The 18,742-nt window shown below is 39.7% G+C and overlaps 1 protein-coding gene across 1 annotated transcript in view; it reads right to left on the bottom strand.

The window, feature by feature from the left end:
* The window catches only part of AGPAT4 (1-acylglycerol-3-phosphate O-acyltransferase 4), an 84,347-nt gene that overhangs the window by 8,713 nt on the left and 56,892 nt on the right, over positions 1-18,742 (bottom strand). Inside the window, exons 5-8 of the mRNA XM_057406907.1 lie at positions 16,198-16,359; positions 13,737-13,890; positions 7,025-7,127; positions 4,826-4,901 (exon numbers count right to left, since the gene is read on the bottom strand). Of these exons, the coding sequence (XP_057262890.1) occupies positions 4,826-4,901; positions 7,025-7,127; positions 13,737-13,890; positions 16,198-16,359 (495 nt within the window). The remainder of the gene's footprint in view (positions 1-4,825; positions 4,902-7,024; positions 7,128-13,736; positions 13,891-16,197; positions 16,360-18,742) is intronic.

Consider the following 18,742-nt stretch of genomic DNA (forward strand, 5'->3'; position numbering starts at 1 on the left):
CGGGCTTGTAACTATAGGAGGCAGATCAAAGACCAAATCATGGCTGGAAAGCTTGTACTTTAAAGTCAATGAACATACAGTCAAGAAAAAAGAGCTTACACTGATGTGCACATCTTTTCCTTCTCTTACACAAAGAAGACTGAAAAGTAGTGTGCCTGGAGAGTATAACAAGCCCAGTAAAACATGAAGGGTGAAGGATGTACACTCCTGCAGCAATGCAGACATCACCCTTGAACCTCCTGCAAGAGCCACAACCCCTGGCCAAACACTGTCAGTAAGACAGAAAGGCTTTTGAGCTACATGTTCTGCATCCGACCCTCTGTTTGATAATGTTTTCTCCAACCACTGCTCTAAAACAGCATCCGCACCCCTGTCAGAAAAGTGAGCACGCACCATTTTGTCCCATACTCCAAAGAATATCACCCTCTCCTGTCTGCTTTGTCCCATAGATGTAGTGTTGTTCATCTTGTTCCCATGAAGCTTACGGGAAGAAAATGTGGGTGCTGCACCTCTCTACAGACACTTGAGCATGCAAACAGGTTAGAATCTCTCACTGTTTTTGACTGAAAGGACTGTCCCTTTTGATACAATATGAGGAAGATAATAGGGCATGGTTTGGTTTTTTTTTGTATTGTGGCGCGTGCTCTTTAAAGCACAGAATACAGAATTGAGTATCCTCCTCTAGAGGCTGTATGGGTGAACAGCAATGCCTTCAGTGATGTGATCAATACAAGATACCAGAGTAGGTGGGGCAAAAAACTTCCTACTGGTTCAAAAGCAAACATTATTAATCTGTGTTATCAAATAAAACTGGTTAATTAATGAATTCAGAATTAGACAGACATAAAAAGGAATCTCAATTTAGTCAGACTGAAGTATTAAATTTCTTCAAAGAAAGGAGTATTTCACAAGTTTCCAAAAATTCTGGTAAAGCCAAGATTCCCTTAATCAACCATAAGATTATTTCTACTGTGCTATGATTTTACATTTACTTACACTCCAGCTGACAATTCTGTACTTATTTAATGGCAACTTGAGCAATTACAGTCTGCTACCATTTTATCTATTTCAAAGGGAACATTCAGCTTTTAAGAGATTACACAGTAATTAAAGCATTGCACTGTCTTTTTTTGAGATTAGAAAGATTATGAGTGTTTTGTACATGTGAGCTAGACTATAGTGGGATCACTATGGCACATTAATTAGCTGCCTTCAATAAATTACAGTGTATGAAGTTTTCTTTACAGTGCCTACAGAGGATTTTGGTCTATGAGTGGTTTAACACAGAGCTACTAATCATCAGTAAATTAAATTTTACTTTATACAATTAGGTTTCTAAACACCAGTATTTCCCAGGAAAGTTAAGAACTTCCAACTATTATTGGTATCACCATCAGGGGGCCTATTACTACAGAGAGCCAGGCAGTCTAGCTTCAAACAAGCAGCAGTTTTCTTTCTTGGCTCTGTGCAGGATTAGAAACAACAAAACCATTGACACATCTCACCAAGAGGTTTGAGGCAGGGGCAAAATAACGTCAGTGCCATCACCTCCGCTACACGTTTTACATTGTGGCGAATAGCTCTTCAATTCAGTTATGATTCCTTACCCTTAAAAACATTCCTATTTTTCGCAGAAGAGATCTGTGAGTTGATCAGTCTTCTAAGCTTTTGCAAGAATGCCTATGGTTCCCATCAACAGCTCAAGTCAGCATTTAAACCCATGATGGATCTCAAAATTTCCCTCAGTCACCTTGCCCACATCAAGTTCATTTAATTTCTGCACACAGAACTTGTTTTCAGTTTGTAATAAACCCCAACTAACCAAGTACCATATCTGGACATCAAAACATGCTCACTCTAACGCCCCCACCAAATCTGTGTTAACTTCAGACAGTGAGGTGTGTAAGGCAGGTGTGGGGAAACTGGGAAACATACATCACCTTGTGATAAGCTATCTGGATTCTTCAACCCCGCTCCCACCAGGGAGGTCTGACTGCAGAGGTATGCCTCTGGTCTTTCATGGGGAAGCCCATAAAGAATGCAGTATCCAAAAATACATCCTTTGTTCCCAAACACAGGCATTCTGTGCACTTCCCCTCTTCAGTCGTGCTTTGCTAGTTCCCTGGGGCATTTCAGAATATATTTTCATGCCCTGCTTTCTATGCTTCTTTTACAAGTGAGAAGAGTTTAGAAGCTCGATTTCTTTTTAATGGAAATGAAGGTTCTCAAGCAGAACTTCTATTTCAGGTGCTGAGGTTGAAAGGAGGTGAAAAAAAGAAAACAAACATGCAAGGGCTTGCCAGGTTGTGGCTATTATACAGTACCTCTTCAGAGGAGGCACTAAGATGCTCAGCCTGGTCCTTGTTACAAAGGGAATCTTTCTAACAATGGCAGCTCAAAAAAACAACATTAAAAGGAATAAAACCCCAAGAAAAGGCAATGTGCAACTCAAATCGCACCTCTGTCATAATCTGGCATTAACTGATACAGTGCTGGCCATCTGTGGAAGGAAAAATTACAAAATTCACCCAAGGTGAGGAAGAAGTACATGGACGTGTTTGGTTTAGAACAGCACAGTACCACTGTTACCCGGCAAAGCCCTTGCTCACTACATTTTCGTCAGTGGCTAAAGCAGAAATTGAAGGTAAGTAGCAAGGACATAAACACACCAGATTCCCAGAGCAGCATCTCAGAGGTACATGCAACTGAGATCAGGCAATGAGGTAAAACCAACAGAACAAGCTTTACTCAGACTCTCACTCCTTTAGTCATGATAGTTTAAAAAAAATAAAAGTAATGTCCCTTCATGTCCACTAAACTGCTGATTTCATTACTCATTCAAACAGCATCGTGGCCCTGTCACCACAAGTACACAGCACTCCAGCCTTGACCTCCCTGCCTTTGGCACAATCCTGCTACTAAATCGTGCTACTAGAGCATAACTCAGCACACAGTATGCAAGTCTTGAGAAGGTACTGGAAAATTATAAAACCCACTGAGAATAAGCAGTGGTTCATGCATCCATAATGCAAGATAAAACGGGCTGTTTTTCAGTAGTATGCATACTTACCTTACTTTGAGACAGCAAATGGAGTGTTACAACAAAAATACACAAAGCAGGGGATGAGTGTGTATGTTGTAATTAATTACTGCCCTTTGAAGACAGCTTTGTTACATTTTATCACAAATATTTACTGACTCTGAAGACATTAGCCTGAAACAGATTTCATTTTTGGAAACAACATGTAGGTGGCAATGCTGCTTGCTATCCAACCTAAGACCAATTATCTTTTTAGAGATGCATGGCAGAAAGGTGAAACAGAATTGCAGTATTACCCTGCAGATAGGCTTTCATACTCTTGGAACTTTTGATGAAGTTGTCCCTGCTCTACATTCTCCCAGTCTGATTTTACAGAGACATGGGCTTGCACAGAGCGGGAATGACTGCAATGAAGTAACAGTTTCACTAATGCAAAACAGCTGAAGAGGAACATACCACCTTCAGAAAAAAGAAACAACAAACAAAACCATCAAACAAAAAAAACCCTAAGCATTAAAAAAAATGCCACATCTAAAAAGGTTTTAATGGAGAGGAAAACTGAACACACATTCCTTCCTCCTATATTAAATAGGAAATTACGGATTTAACCAATCAGCAAACAGTTTTTATGAAGAATGCAGGACAGTTGAACCCTCTGTACTAGAAATAACTGAGTGTTCACCAAAAAGGGAATAATAGAAAAAACTTGAAAGTAATTACTGCAAACTATGTAATAAGGGACTTAGGAAAACAATAACCACATTCTCATCTGATATGCTCTTGTCTTGCAAAGGTCTAAACAATTCTCTGGAAAATGAAGCAGGGTTACAGATCAACTTACAGTAGCAGAAAGTGGACTTTTCGCAACATCCAGCTAACATGGTGTTCTGTGTAGAGTACAGCAAACAGCACAGCAGAAACCTTGCCGCCCCAGTGAGAGGAAACCAGAGTAGCTATATTCTATCTTTTCTAAATCCAAAGCACTGCTGTATTCCAGTCTGAATACATAAGTTAGATCAATTTATTGAAACAAATGGATCTGCCAGGCCCTCATGCCTTGCATACCTATGACTCCCACTGACTGAAATGGGACTGCTGCATCTATTCAAAGAGTGCATCCCTCAACCATTATCTCCTATGTTCATAAAAACAAAAGCCATGAGAAACAGATTCTGAAAGTCTGAATAATGCATATGGAAGTATTTGGAAAATAAAAATCAAAATCAGCAGCATCTACAAACACACAGTCATTATTATTCTGCCCCCATCTTATGTAATTAGGAATCTTAGATGCATGCCTTCTACGCACACAACGTGAAAGCAATTTATCAGCCTGTCCTATTACTGTTGAAGCTTTGCTTTGGCAAAAAAGAAAAGGGAAAAACAAGGGACAAAAATTGTAATACACTAAAGCAAAATATACCTCATTTATCCCAGAAATTACTTCTTGATTTAGGAGGTGCCTTTCAGTGAAAGGGAGGCCTTCTACCAACCAGGAGGTAGTTGCGGTTTTATGTATCCTAATGCAACTTTCTAAAGAAGAGTTTTAAAACTGTTCTATAAAGGCTTGCTTAAGTTTTCTTTCTGTTGCTCTTTCTGTTGCAAAATAAAAGCAACCATGACTGACAGCACAAGACCAGTTTGCCTGGAGAAATGGAGCACTTCTCCTGAAAAACAAACAAACTAGCCCAAACCCCCTAAAGCAGGACCACCACACACGTACACCAGCAGTACAAACAATTGAGTACGAGTGGCTCACAAATGCTGTCTAGACAAAAAACCAACCTTTTCTTGATACAGCTTGTGAAGCCAGTTAGAACATTCCTGCTCATCTTCTGGGACTTCCTCTAGTGGAATCCGCCTGCCAGTGGTAAACAAGAGAAATTGAAGAATATTAAATACCTTGGCTCCCATGAACAGCACTTAACATTACACAGATTATTGAACTGACAGTAGACTCAACTCCATATTCCACCTTTTTTTAATCTGTGGTAACTGCTTCCAGATCATCAAAGCACAGTTTACTTCTAGAAACGTTCAGTTTTCAGATGTATCTGAAATTGAGAGATTTAGATTTCTGAAACAGTAATGCATATGTCTGAGCTCACTAGAGCACCTTCCAGGTAAAGGTTTGCAATTTTCTGCTTCCAAACAAAGGTTGTGAATTAATTAATTTCTTACCCCACCTGTGGGGTTCAAGGCCGTGTTTAATCAGATAGGTATCAGGGATTAAAACCAAACTATTCTTATACCTAGGTTAAAGCAATCTAGTACTAACATTTCCCGTTCTTATAATTTTTGTTACGTACAGCTTGGTTGGAAAATTTCCAGCAAAACAGCTCCTATCACTGAAAAACCCTCTCTTGACAAAACAAAGATTTCATCCCATTACATGAATTTTGGTCACTAATCCTGCAACAGAAAAAAAATCCCCTTGTCATCCTCATTTAGGTATGCTAATAGCAATACTTAACAATTTCACATTTTTCAATATAGCATATATAGTAACTAATATCCATTAAGAGCAACATCAAATTAACCTCCTTCAGCACAGGAGACAGCTCTTTTACAGTCAGGACACTCCTGTTTGCAGTTAATAAACTAAGAGGTATAATAATATTGGTTTGTTCCTTTATTTAAGAAAGTCATAAGATGACAAACATCAGATGTCAACACATTTTAAGCAGAGACTAACAAGAGCATCCAAATTTTGCAAACTTCTCCAGAGTGCAACACCTGCAGCACTTCAATAAGCAAATATGGAGACTTTGAAGAGCATCCCTAATGGGCCCCAATTAATTGCCAAAACAAATTTTGCCATGAGGTTTACCATTTACCATGTCTGTAAGAGCTTTTCAGGAAGCTCAAAAGGGCAGAAGAGCAAATAGCTGACCTGAGTTGTGAACAGCAATTTCCATGCTCTGCCAGACTGACTTGCAGCAGGCTGGAAGGGTGTAAAGGGAGACATAGTACGATGCACACCTCTGCAATGTTGGAGGAATGGCCCAGGCAGGTAGGGCCAGTTACTTCGCCATGAACACATGGCCAGCCAGGCCATGTACACCAAACAAAAGGCTACTAGGCTGATCTACCTATGAGACCCAAGTGGGGATGCAACTTCATGTTGCATCCATAAGGAATCAAAAGAAAATTTCCTTTTACCCTTGGGAAAACGGTTCTGAAGAAAATGTCTTTTTTTTTCAAACAGGCAGAAGAAGAAAAGATCACCCTACTCCGCTTGACGTTGGTAGCCAAGATAAAACAGTTGGACTAGCCGATTATAGCTATAAAGGAGTTATGATGAACTTGTGGGATCACTTCTAGGCTCCTATGCTCAAACCCTAAACCATCACATAACCTGAGGGCCTGCAGCATGGGTGCTGCTGGTAGAACCTAGCATGGGAATAAGGGCTTTGAAACTGGCCCTTTTCCATGAGAATTATGGGAAACTGTTGGGGTATTCATCACTTATATAAACATTTATGATACAGAATCCAGGTAATTTTCTTTTCATTAAAAAAAGCCCTTCTTGGAAGGGAGGGAACAGCAGTCAAATACATTAACAACTACATCAAGCAGAGATAGGAACAGTCCTGAGCCTGACCTCCACCTGAGTGGGAGCTGTTGTGGCAGACAGGTGCAAAGCCACTCCATCTGAATACTTAGGTATTTGGTATTCTGGCCAAGTGAGTGAAAAGAGGCCCCACTGTTGCTGATGAGCTGACAAAAAGACACAAAAGTGAATAAGAAAATAACAAAAAAATCCTGCAGACATTCACAGGGTCCCCACATACTTACAGTCACAGTACTTTACAGGAAACCCTTCCTATCCCATATGAGGTTTTATCTGCAGTTGTGTGAAGCCAGGTTGGTAGAGATTTGCTATCCATTACACACTCAAAAATACTTCCCTTATTTGTGGAATTGTGATTGCAAGCACACACTCCTGTATGGCAAAAAGGAATTAAAATATGGATTACTTGCCTTACATATAAATCTGCATGATATTTCTTTCCATTCAGAACTCCCAGCAATGTTGGATTCTCATTATTTCTAAAATTGAGGGTAGAATCATACACTGCAGAAACTACAAGAAGAGAAACAGGTTATGTTATTACTGTAGAATGGAAATAAGTCATTCTCTCTCAGGCAAGAAGCATATTTAAATATGAAGTCATTAGCAATAGCACCATAGTTTGAGCTGTTACCAAAGCAATGACAATGGAATATTCAACATGCAGTTTTTATGAAGCCAAATAACCAGCGACTCTTTCAAGAACTGCTCCAGTAGAATAGAAAGGTTTCCTCTCCACCCTTGTCTACCATCAGGTGCAGGATGTTGGGACACAGGGAGCACAGTTACAGTTTCTGTCAGTTAATATACCTAGGACATCCTACGAACCAAATGGCTTAAAAACTACTAGCATTCTCAACTCACTGTGAATGACACAACTCCCCTCCAAATCTGCGTAAATAACCAGGCACATACACACTTTAATATTGACAAAGAATGGGTAAAGTGCGTGAGCCACATCCCACAGCAAGAAGGCTTAATGCAACTATGAATCACAGCGGCTCAAAACAACCTCGCCTTCATGTTCATTACTTGATAACTGAGGCACTTACTATACAGCAAAGGCAGAGACACAGTAACAGACCACATCCTGTGTGAGCTGGGCTGCTGCTATGAAGACGTGCAGCAGTGAGGGATATAACATACAAGTTTCACAGAACAAAACTATAACCAAGCTTTAAGCCTTGAGAAAACAACTTCTGCATTTCAGGACTGCGTGTAACAGTAAAAGTACTTGCAATGGTTGTTTGTAGTTTAACTAGGCAACATTAACAAGTAGTTTCTACAGAAAAAGTGTTCACTGTTTTAAACCACATAAAGTATTTCAAACAAGTTTCTCTGAAGACATCCTGAGAGACACTGTTTTCCTGATGTCACAAAATTACTAGATAGCAATTCATTCTCTTGACACTGAAACCAATTGCGTATCGTGGCATTAACACTACAATCAATGCCAGCCACAAAACTTTGATTTATTTATTTTTGATCACAAAAGCAACTAACATACACTTCACATGTAGCCTGCTACATTTGAGGTTTTCTGCTCTGAAGTTTTACAATAACAAACACTGAGATAGATGAACTATTGTGAGAGCTCCTGACCCACCTAGGAAAGCCTTTTATTAGACAGATTTGCTTTTCATTTTGAAACCTCTTTAGCTACAAGAGATAAATATAGCTTGGTCACAACATTTACCCCCAGAAACTCACCACATCATTTGTTATTGCAAAACAGAATTCATAGCCCAAAACAGAATGGCCTGGCTTCAGCTTTGCACGGAAATCCTGAAAGCAGAGGCCAAAACACTGTTGCTGATGCAGACTGTATCCTTCATTAACAACTCTACTCTTTTTCTACTACAGCTGGGTTTTTAGCCCAAACTCAAAACTACAACATGTAAGTGAAAATCTACTTTGAGCACACTGCTCTTGCTGTGCAATGTAAGTAGTAAACTGTATTTTGAATGAACTACCTCCCTCCATTTTTAAGCCGCTTAGTGTAGAAGGATTTTACTAATCTACTCTAATTTAAAAATCCTATGTAATTGAAAGAAGACAAGAGCACAATTTGATTTACACAGGGTAAGCTTCTCAGTTTATTCTTTAATAGCCTGAGTTTATTCTAGACAAAAGGAACGCAGTAAGGGAAAATATGATGCACACAGGACTTGTAAGACATCTGCATTTGAGTTTTTATATGGATTGGGTGCTTGTTCAGACATACTGGAAGATGCTTCTCTTTTTCTGAAAAACTCCTGCAGAATTGTTCAGGAACATCTGTATGTGCTGATAACATAACACAGAGTTTTTCTTCACTCCAAGGCAAAAAAAAACCAAACAAAAATCCAATCCAGATTTTAACTAGTCTGTAGTTTGATATTCAGTTCAGTCCTTTTTTAACATCGCACTGAAATCTTTTGGTGCGACGAAGTGCTAAATCCAAGACAATGATAGCATATGCAGGAGAAAACAGACCTCTGTCATATCCAGATAGAAAACAAATTAAGACTTAAATTTTCCATTTTGTAAGTGCAGAAGAACAACATTAGACATATCAAAGAAAAAGACTGAATGGAATTAAAACCTGCCAGAAAGCCTCCACAGCCAAAGCAGAACTAGCATGCTGTGTGACACACTGGGGTTGTTTTTCATTAAATGTGTAATTCATAATTACATAATTAGAAGTGCGTATCTCATGACTGTCTCGTCTGAAAGCTGAAGAGTCCAGAAATTTCACGCTCTAAACCAAGTAAAAAACCCAACTCTACAGTACCTTGACAGCATCACAACTGTCTCACTCTCAGACTAATTTAGACCGTGTTGGAAAAGTTTTGTTTCAATTGCAAAACCAAATGCCTTCTCAAATAAGTTATCTTGAAGCATCTTTTTAATTAAAACCCAAACACAGTTCAGCATTTGGAAGCCTTTTCAAAGGCTCGGAACAGATCCTAACTGAAAACAACATTTTTCCAGCTAAACTGCTATTTTCTGACAAAAAAGGCTGGGGTTTTTGTTCTGTTTTCTAATCTCTGTCCAGGTTGTTTTTTTTTTTTAATATATCTTCAACTTTTGGTTCCTCGTACAGCATTCTGACAGAGAGCTAGTTATCTGAGAATTTAAGACTTAATTTCTGAATTTCAACCCATGAAATTAACTCTCTGGAGAGGATTTTTCTTACTTCATCTGTCCTCTTGAATTTCATACATTATTTTGTGGGCATGGTGGATTATGCCAGTACAATCATCTGACAAATGGGCAACAAGTATGCCCACAGATTCATACTAGCCCCTCATTATCTGAAGTGAAGACTGTTTGGAAAGAGAGAGGAAGAGACAGTGGAATTCACTGTGCTGCTGGTACAACAGTCACCTTGACACAATCCTCCAACATTTAAGCTCTTGGTCAAAAATCACTCATCCTCTTAAACTTGGTACCTTGCTCAGGAGGATGACCAGGAGCCTCAGTAAAGATCAAAAAAGAAATCCAGGACTAAAGTGCAGTTCACGGGATAAAAAAACCATCATTGCAAAACCCCCAAACACTGTCATATTGAACTACACGTGCACATCATCCTGGAATTTATTCTCACACGTTGCCTCTTGAACAGTAGTTCCCAGCAGACACAATTGGAGGAAAAGGTTGGCAAGTTGGAGTTATCTACAACCCATCATGAGGCACATTTTTAAATACACATCTTAACTAAATAAAAACAGCTGAACGGAACTGCCTGATATACAGCCAGGCAATAAAAGTAACAGTTAAATATATCTTCTGCAATATTTATGACATTTATTTTTAATATAAGTAATGGATGAGAGTTTTAGAAACAGATCTGTATTTTCATTTGCTTCCATGAACAGTATAGGCAGCAAACTCTGAAACCTAACACCAAGTTATTAAGACAGCAAACAGCTTCTAGAAATGAAGTTCTTGGGGACTGTGTCTGTACTAACAAACCGGTAGAGATGGTCACTGATAAAAACATCAAAACAAGTTCAAAAAAACTATTAAGAGCACTCCTTTAAGAATCAAACTGTGTGAAGAGATCTGAATTTGTGAAAGTAAGTCTCTGAAGAGAAAAGAATTCCATTATCACTTATAAAAGAAATTAGTTATGAGGGAAGGTCCTTTTCTTGTTATTTTGTGTGAAAGATATTTTTATCTTGCGGTTATTCTGACAATATGGAAGCAGTTTCCCATGTATGCACATTAAACTCCTTCTGAAGCTAAGTTTTTCAAAACAGATGGACTTGTCAGATTTTCACCAATGCCTGTTTCCAACATACAGAACTAGTGCATCAGGTAGCACCAAGAGTTGACACAAAGTTTTGAAAAAGACCATTTTGTGCTTGAATTACAGCTACAGCCACAGAAACCAGCATCCATACATCCTATCGTACTAAAGCCTCACAGGTTGAATCATACCCTTGTCAGAAAGGAGGAACAAATAACTGAGGAAAAGGAAATGCTGACCTCTTTGTCACACTCAGCTTGGAACTGGATCCAAACCATTTGGTTTGCCTTCAATGCTATGTCACACTGCAGCTATCTCCCTTAGTGAGGCATTCCAGCCAGGCCCACCACCCCTTGTGGAATAGCAGAAGTGCATTAGCTTAAGTGGGAGGCCCCAGAATAGGCTCAGCCAGCACTCAGCCCCATTCTCACACTTTCAGAGACAAGTAGGAATACCCCACTGCAGACCTGGCTACCAAAATGGGTGTGAATAGCGCCACACAGGATAGGTCAGCCTGCAAGAGTTATTCTTGTAGGTCACTAGTCATGTCACTGAACTAAAGTTATGAACGTCTGCTTGTTGCCATTGCTGCTTCTGCAGAACAGCAATTCAGCAGTCACACCAATGCTGTTTGTTAGAAGTAATTTGAAGCTGTAATAGAGGGATACAGTCACTGGCAGGTCTGCATTATACGACAGAGCATAACAATAAAACTTAGGGGATTTACAGTGAACAAGTCAAAGAGTACTTTGTACAAGGTAAATACTCAAAACAAAAATCTGCCCAAATTATTACAGCATACAGCCTCTGCATATATTGACACCTGCATGTGACCTCTTATAATGTGGGCATTAAATGTCCATGCAGGTTAACAGAGATAAGCGGTCAAACCTTATCAGTATACATGCAAGAAAGGAGCAATTTCTAGACAGAACTTACATTTCTAGATTATGGACTTTCAAAACAGACTTTCATCATACTCTCTATTCAAAAAACATTTCTGGACTTCCTTGTTACCTGTACATATGAATGTTATAAGGAGCTCTGTTTACAAAGGACTTGCAAATACTCTTCACATGTACCCCTTGTCTCTAAAGAAGACAAACATTATTGTAACCCACACAGTAGCTCTTATTATCTCACCCTCATTGCAAAAAGTGGCAAGGCAAATAAAGCAACATACCTAGTAGATTCTGCAACACCAGTCTGGGGTCATCAGCTGTGTCCCTCAGGTATGTTTTTTCAACAAAAACTGTGAGAAGCTATGACTCTGTGCTTCTCCTTGAACCCTCCATCTTACTAGCTGTACCCTGTTTGATCTAGCAAGTCACAGCTTCTGGATTGAGATAGCTACATACACTTCTCTAAGGATGTAAGTAACCCAGAAATGTCAGGCTTTTTTTTTCTGAAGGTATTTCAAATATTCAGGATCCTAAGAAGCTTTACTGTAGTGTATCACATGAATGCCCAAAACTTTTTATAAAGGTCACTCATGTTCTTTAAAAATGTTTCCTTTTGAAATATTTTCCCATGAATCAACTACTTGTCCACAATCATACCAAGTTTGCTTGCTTTACTAACAGTAGTGAAAAGAAACAAAGCACCAAAATAACCTGTCCCTGATTCCCAGCTCAGGCACTGAAGGTCACAGAGTTTTGACTCAGCTCTTCTTCAGTGTCTTAAGTCTACCTCCCTCCACCCTCAGCAAAACAAGTCACCTATATTCAGAAGGGAAGGTTAAACTGTGCCCCTAAGGGCATTGCTGGATGCTGCAAATAACTTACCTCTTTTCCACATATCAGAAAAGATCCAATCTATGCTACCCATTCTGGGGATGGGAAGTTGTGGATGCCTAACAAGCTACAATAGTGATACCATCTACCTGACTTGCAAGAGGACATGTAGAATTAAAATAACAGAGAGCAAGACAGCTGACTTCAAAGCTTCTTTTTTTTTTTTAAAGCAGCTATCCCAGATATGCCACATGAAAACATGTCTTCAAAGACAAGAGGTTTTGACATTAACTTCCGTCAAACTAGAACATTCTCTTCTAAACCACTGACCACTTTGTCTTTCTTACATATAAGCCTTCTAAGCAACACACAAATCTACCAAACCCCAAAGATACTGTAGCACTATGGCTAATTAGCACTGTCTTTCCTTTGCCCATGAAGTATACAGCAGAAGACTTCGGTGGATTTTATTAGTCAAAGAAAATCACTTCAAAGGTATGTGTGCCATGTTCTTACTGATGTTACTTTAGAGCTGGCAAGTGCAAGTAATTTTTATTACCCAGCTCCACAAAGAAACTAAAGCATACATCTATACAGAAATTTAAAGCAGAATAGGTTTTGATTTTAAAAGGGTGCTGAGGCAGACATTTACCAGAAGAGAATATTTAAGACACACTGCCTCAGATTCTCTAGTGATGGGTTAGCTTCATTTAGAACAGGATTGCTTAGTAAATACTAAGAAATACTGCCCTTTGACAAGAGGTACAAAATACGCAACCTGAGATCCCCCAATACAGAGTCACAGTAACAGAAACCAAAACAAAAACAGGGAAAAAAAATCCCAAACCAAACCAAAAAAAAACCAAAGCCCCAACAAAAAAACCAACACACAAACCCCCCCAAAACAACCAAACCACAACAACAACAAAAGCCACACACAAAAAAAAACCAACACAACAACCAAAAAAACCACCAAGGTGCCCCAGGACTTTGTTAGTAAAACCTAATCTTTAATTTTTGCAGGCTAGTGGAAGAAAAGTCAGAAAGGCTCCCAGAGCTTTTCTGTTATGACACATGCTGCAGGGAAAAGAAGAGCAAAGTGACAGCAGTTACATGAAATAACCATTTAGGATTGTTCCGTGTGACTTTCCTTACCTACATTTCTCAAACACTGCACGGTGACTGCAAATCCTTTTGTTCGTGGCAGCAGGTGGTATTTGAGCTTGGGCAGGCCTTTGGCTTCAGCTACCTGCATGCTAATCTGGTGCTTCTGTTCTGTGAACCTTGTGCCCTCGCAATGAATTAGGAACTAAAACCAAGAGAGAACTACAGTTAAACAGCAGCTCACATCTTCTGCATCTGTCTGACCAGAGGAGCCTCTAATTCTCACTAACACAGTCCAAATGAACACTGCTAGCAGGGACACCTCTAGCCAAATACACATTTAGCCGATTTAATTGCCCTGGAGCCTCAGCTGCCCCCACCCACCCAACTTGCCATCCTCTGGTTTAAACTCCAGCCTTTAGGCTTTAACATCTGCTCTGCTACTTGCTATCAGAACGACTTGATTTCTCTAAATGAGTCACTCCATCTTTAATAAGAGATTAGAAAACACTCAAAACATACCTCCTGTTGCAAATCTCTCACTGACGGTGTAGAGTTTGAGTGCCATGGTATCTAAACCTTGGTAACTGTCTAAACCAAACATTTCTAAGAAATGCTTCAGTGCCCAGCTTGCTTCCCATCACTTCAACCTGCTTGCTTTCCCTCACTTCAACCTGCTTGCTTTCCCTCACTTCAACCTGCTTCTTTCCCTCACTTCAACCTGCTTGCTTTCCCTCACTTCAACCTGCTTGCTTTCCCTCACTTCAACCTGCTTGCTGTCACTATGGCATCAGGACTGCTGACAACTGCAGACAGTAACTATGATGCCAGCGACAGAACTGTTAAGAGATGCATGGCAGTAGATGCAGGACAGCTGAAAGCCCCATCCCCTTATGAGTGGAAGTGCTCAGACATGAACAATTATAATTTTGCCACTGGCAGGCAGGGGAGAAGAACAGACAGATCTTTGGAGATTAACCACTTGCTCATCTGCTTTCTGCCAAGCCTGAATGTAAACTAACATGTCAGACAGCACTGCCAAATTGCAGAAGCTAAGTCTTCATAACCCACAGCAAAGATTTAGCCAACAAAGTAAGACTTAAAAAAACTAGCCAAGCAGCCAGCTTCAGTTCCAGTTCATCAGTAAAAGAGCATTTTTACTCATGCATCACATGCATAATGTTAAACAGCCAGATGAAACATACAGAAACTGATGAGAAAATCCTTCTGCTCTTTCTACCTTCCCAGGTGCTATTGCTGTGCATTTTGACATTATGTCACCATACAAAGGCAAATTATATCTACACACTGCAATAACACCAGATGTACATTAACAACTGTACGTCTCTCATTACAGATACAGCTCCTTCTTAGTAATCCCTCTACAACAGTATATAAAGAATGATAGCAGTTTGTGCTCACCAATTAGAACTGAACTGCCTAGGTGTGCAGATGGGCATTCACACCTTTGAAGAGTCACAGAGCACAGGCTTTGTGAGTTCTCTCCCTCTGAGAAAGATTGGAACTAGAAACTAAGAATCGTCCCTTTGCTGAACAGCCTCCTGCCTGGAAGTCACTTAATCGTTAATGGAAGCACAGAGCTGTGTTTCGGTTGCTTAGTGCTCATCTAAATCAATGACAATTAAAAAAAAAAAAAAAGAAGGAAAACAAAACCCAAAAAAGGTTTCGTTTCACAGAATGAAAGACAGAATATCTCTGTCTTCACTAGGAAACTGCTTCTTAAGCAATAGTTTCTGTAGGCCCTTGTAAAGCTGCTTAAGATACTATTTCCTTAACCAAACCCCTCTCTCACTATCCAGCTCACAAGAAGAAGGATTTTTCTGAATACCAAGAAGTGAAAAAATTCAAAGTCTTTTCATTCCCTCTAGAACTAGGAAATGCCAGACAGGCTCCATGCTAAAAAATGGTGATGCAAAACACAGCACTTTTCTGTTACTGAAAGGTGACCCAAATCCTCTCCTTGTAACACAGCCAACGGTCCCAAAGGTCACTTCTCTGACAGGTACTTATCTGTGGCTTCCACTTCTACTGGGCCATGTCTGACCTACCACCTTCACAGGAATGGAAGAATCACAGGGAAATGGAAAAAGAAGATAATAGTTTGAACTCTGCAATCTAAGGTGAGACGCAAGCTTAGGTAAAGAATACAGCTAATGTGTTTCAATACAACATTGTTGCATGCATCTGATACACTGCCATGAACCCCTACAAGCTCCTGTACTTGGAGGACTACAAAGTTTACTGAACGACTGCAGTGGAGGTATTTTTGCAATAACATCTGTAGGGCTCCATACTACAGAAGAAGAAAACAGACAAGACAGACTATTACACAGAAAATTCAATTCTTAGAGAACACTCTCCTGATACTGCCAGGAAGCTTATGAATCAGAGTTCTCAGGAGCAACCTGGTGACTGTCACATATTGTCTATGCCCTTCATACTACTCCAAGCACTACAGCACTTTACACTCCACTTGTTAGTCATCACTCACCCAAAAGTTTTCAGGGTAGTCCCGGAGATTCAGCAACTTCTGTACGACTGTTTTCCGATCTTCCTCCCACTTACGCTTGCAGAAGACTATCTCTAGGAAATACCACATCCAGCCAATGATGGGCATGTAGGAGAGCTCCTTCTTTGCAAGCACTTTGGCACTCTGCAAGACAGAGTTAAAGCAAATGAAGCAGTTACACCACTTACGGTTCTTCGTGGATATGCCACATGAACAATTAGACACTAATGATTCATATTGACCAGTCCCAGTTTTAACAGCAGCAAAACAAAGAAAAAAAAGTTTTCTCAAATGACAGAAGAGTGAAATCTAATCTCAGATATCAGCATGAAAGAAAACTTTAAGAATTAAATACACGTGTGTGTTCATGTGTTTGTCTATGCTACCCAAAAACTGAAACTCAAAACACAAGGCAAATTCCTTCAAACACTGAGAAATCCATTCAAAAGACCCAAACCATACAGAATGAAATTCGTAATTCGAATTAAGCAGACCCTTGGCAATAGCCCAGTCCTAAAGGACTCAAGTTTTTTTAAGATCTCTTGCAGCTAAACTTGTCCCCAAAGCTGGTACATCTCACCATGATGAAAAGCCCCACTACTCTGAACAAGCAGCAGAGCCAAGAGCCATTCCTGAACAACAATATATTGATGCATACACATGGTTTACCAATGGAAGAAAACATAACCACTAGAAACAACAGCAATAGAAATACTTCATTTGTGTTTTGGTTTGTTTATGGAAGGGCATTAATACTTACAGTAGCTATCTGCGTTACATTTCACTTTGTTATTTAATGAATAAAATGGCACACGTGTGCGTGTGTATATAGAAATTGTTGCTTTGGCATTTCCTGCAGAACAGTGACATTTTCTTAGAGGACAGATGGAGCAATTACGGTCCAGTTTCTATCCATGATATCATTATAAGCTATCCCATCAAAGTGCTCTGTAGGCAGGTTCCAGGACATCACATTTGATTAGTAGGAATTATCTACTGGTAGAAATTAACATCAATAGAAATTACTTACTTCTATTTTTTGGTCACTGCTGTTCATTTGTTTACTAGTGGAAGAGAGTTGACCTAATTCTTTATCTCAGCACATTTCTCTCATTTGTTTTTCTCCCTTGAGAAGGAAAATACCTTAAATAATTAAGCTATCTAAAAGCTCCTAAGACTGGAAGGCAAGTGCATGTCATATAGCTTCACTAGCAACTGTTACACAGAATCAGACCGGAAGATGACATGAGACACTTCCTTTTCTAAGAATGCAGGAACCATCATTGTCAAATGATTAACCACTTTGTAATGAAGTGCTGCCTCTTGATCATTTGAGAATTTCAGTGATGGAATGGCAGCAACACTGAGCCCAGGCTCCTCTTCCAGCTCCCAGACCAGTTCATATGCTCTTCCATTCTTCTCCCCCATACATGCCTGAGGAAGACAGCTGAGCCAAGAAACTCCAACTGATGCAAAGCAGTTTTGGCTGAGCAGAGAGGCCTAAAACCTTAGGGAACCACTGCCCACCTCAGCCACAACCAGGCCACCCATCAGCCACAGCCTAGTGCAAGCCACTGCACAATGAGGCAAACAGCAACAGTGTCAGCCCCCCAAAACAGAAAAAAGCCCATGCTCTTAAAAATTTATTTACAATAAGTACTCAGTATTGTAAGATCTACCATAAGCGTGCTCTTTATAGAATGTACAAGGCCTCCAGAGCACAGAGGCAGACTATTATTCCTCCCTCCTAGACTTTAGAACACAGGAATCCTAGTCCAAAAACCAAGCTAAAGTAACTATTTCACCATAGCGGCTTTCTAATGTTGGGTATATTTTTTAAAGTGTGTGAGTTAAAAAAGGGGCCACTGTTGTTATTCTTTCCCCAGTGAAACAAAGAAATGATGCTGTGAGCTAAGGTGTCACGTAGCGAAAGCATAACCACAACAGCAGAATAAATGTTTGAATTCTTCCCCAGGGCACATTCTTACTCATTTTCTCTACCAACTCATTTTTAAAATTTAAAGTACTCTTCTAAACACGTGAGAGTATGGCTCCTTAGATGCACATAAAAAGAAACTAAATCACCTTATGCTATTTTGTGCATCTCATCTATCCTAGGAGTAGAAGGAAGGCTAATGACATAGAACTAATTAGAGAAAGGAAACTCCTCAGTGCATTATACTGGCAAGACTGCTCTGGTGTGGGAGGAATACATTAGGCCTCCCCTCAGAAGCTATCATCTCTCTTACAATAACCAGAGCTACAATCTGCTCTGTCTCAGTCATCTACCCACACACAGCTACCGCGTAAAAATCTGAAGGGGAAAATGCAGCTTCAGTTGACTTTGGCCACTAGGTTCTTCTTTACCAACGTGCTTTCGCAAAAATGTGACAATCACCTCTAACCTTCAACTTCAACTTGCTCCAGAGAGTAAATTTCATTTTAAAGTGCCTGATGTCTTCCATATAAATTGTCTTCTTGAAGGAAGTAAAATATTTTCAGTGCTCAGAACTGTCCAATTCCAACA

The sequence above is a fragment of the Pezoporus wallicus genome, unplaced genomic scaffold (genome assembly GCF_028554395.1).
Source record: "Pezoporus wallicus isolate ANWC-B61680 ecotype Strahan unplaced genomic scaffold, APGP_CSIRO_Pwel_v1 scaffold_6362, whole genome shotgun sequence".
Taxonomy (NCBI): Eukaryota; Metazoa; Chordata; class Aves; order Psittaciformes; family Psittacidae; genus Pezoporus; species Pezoporus wallicus.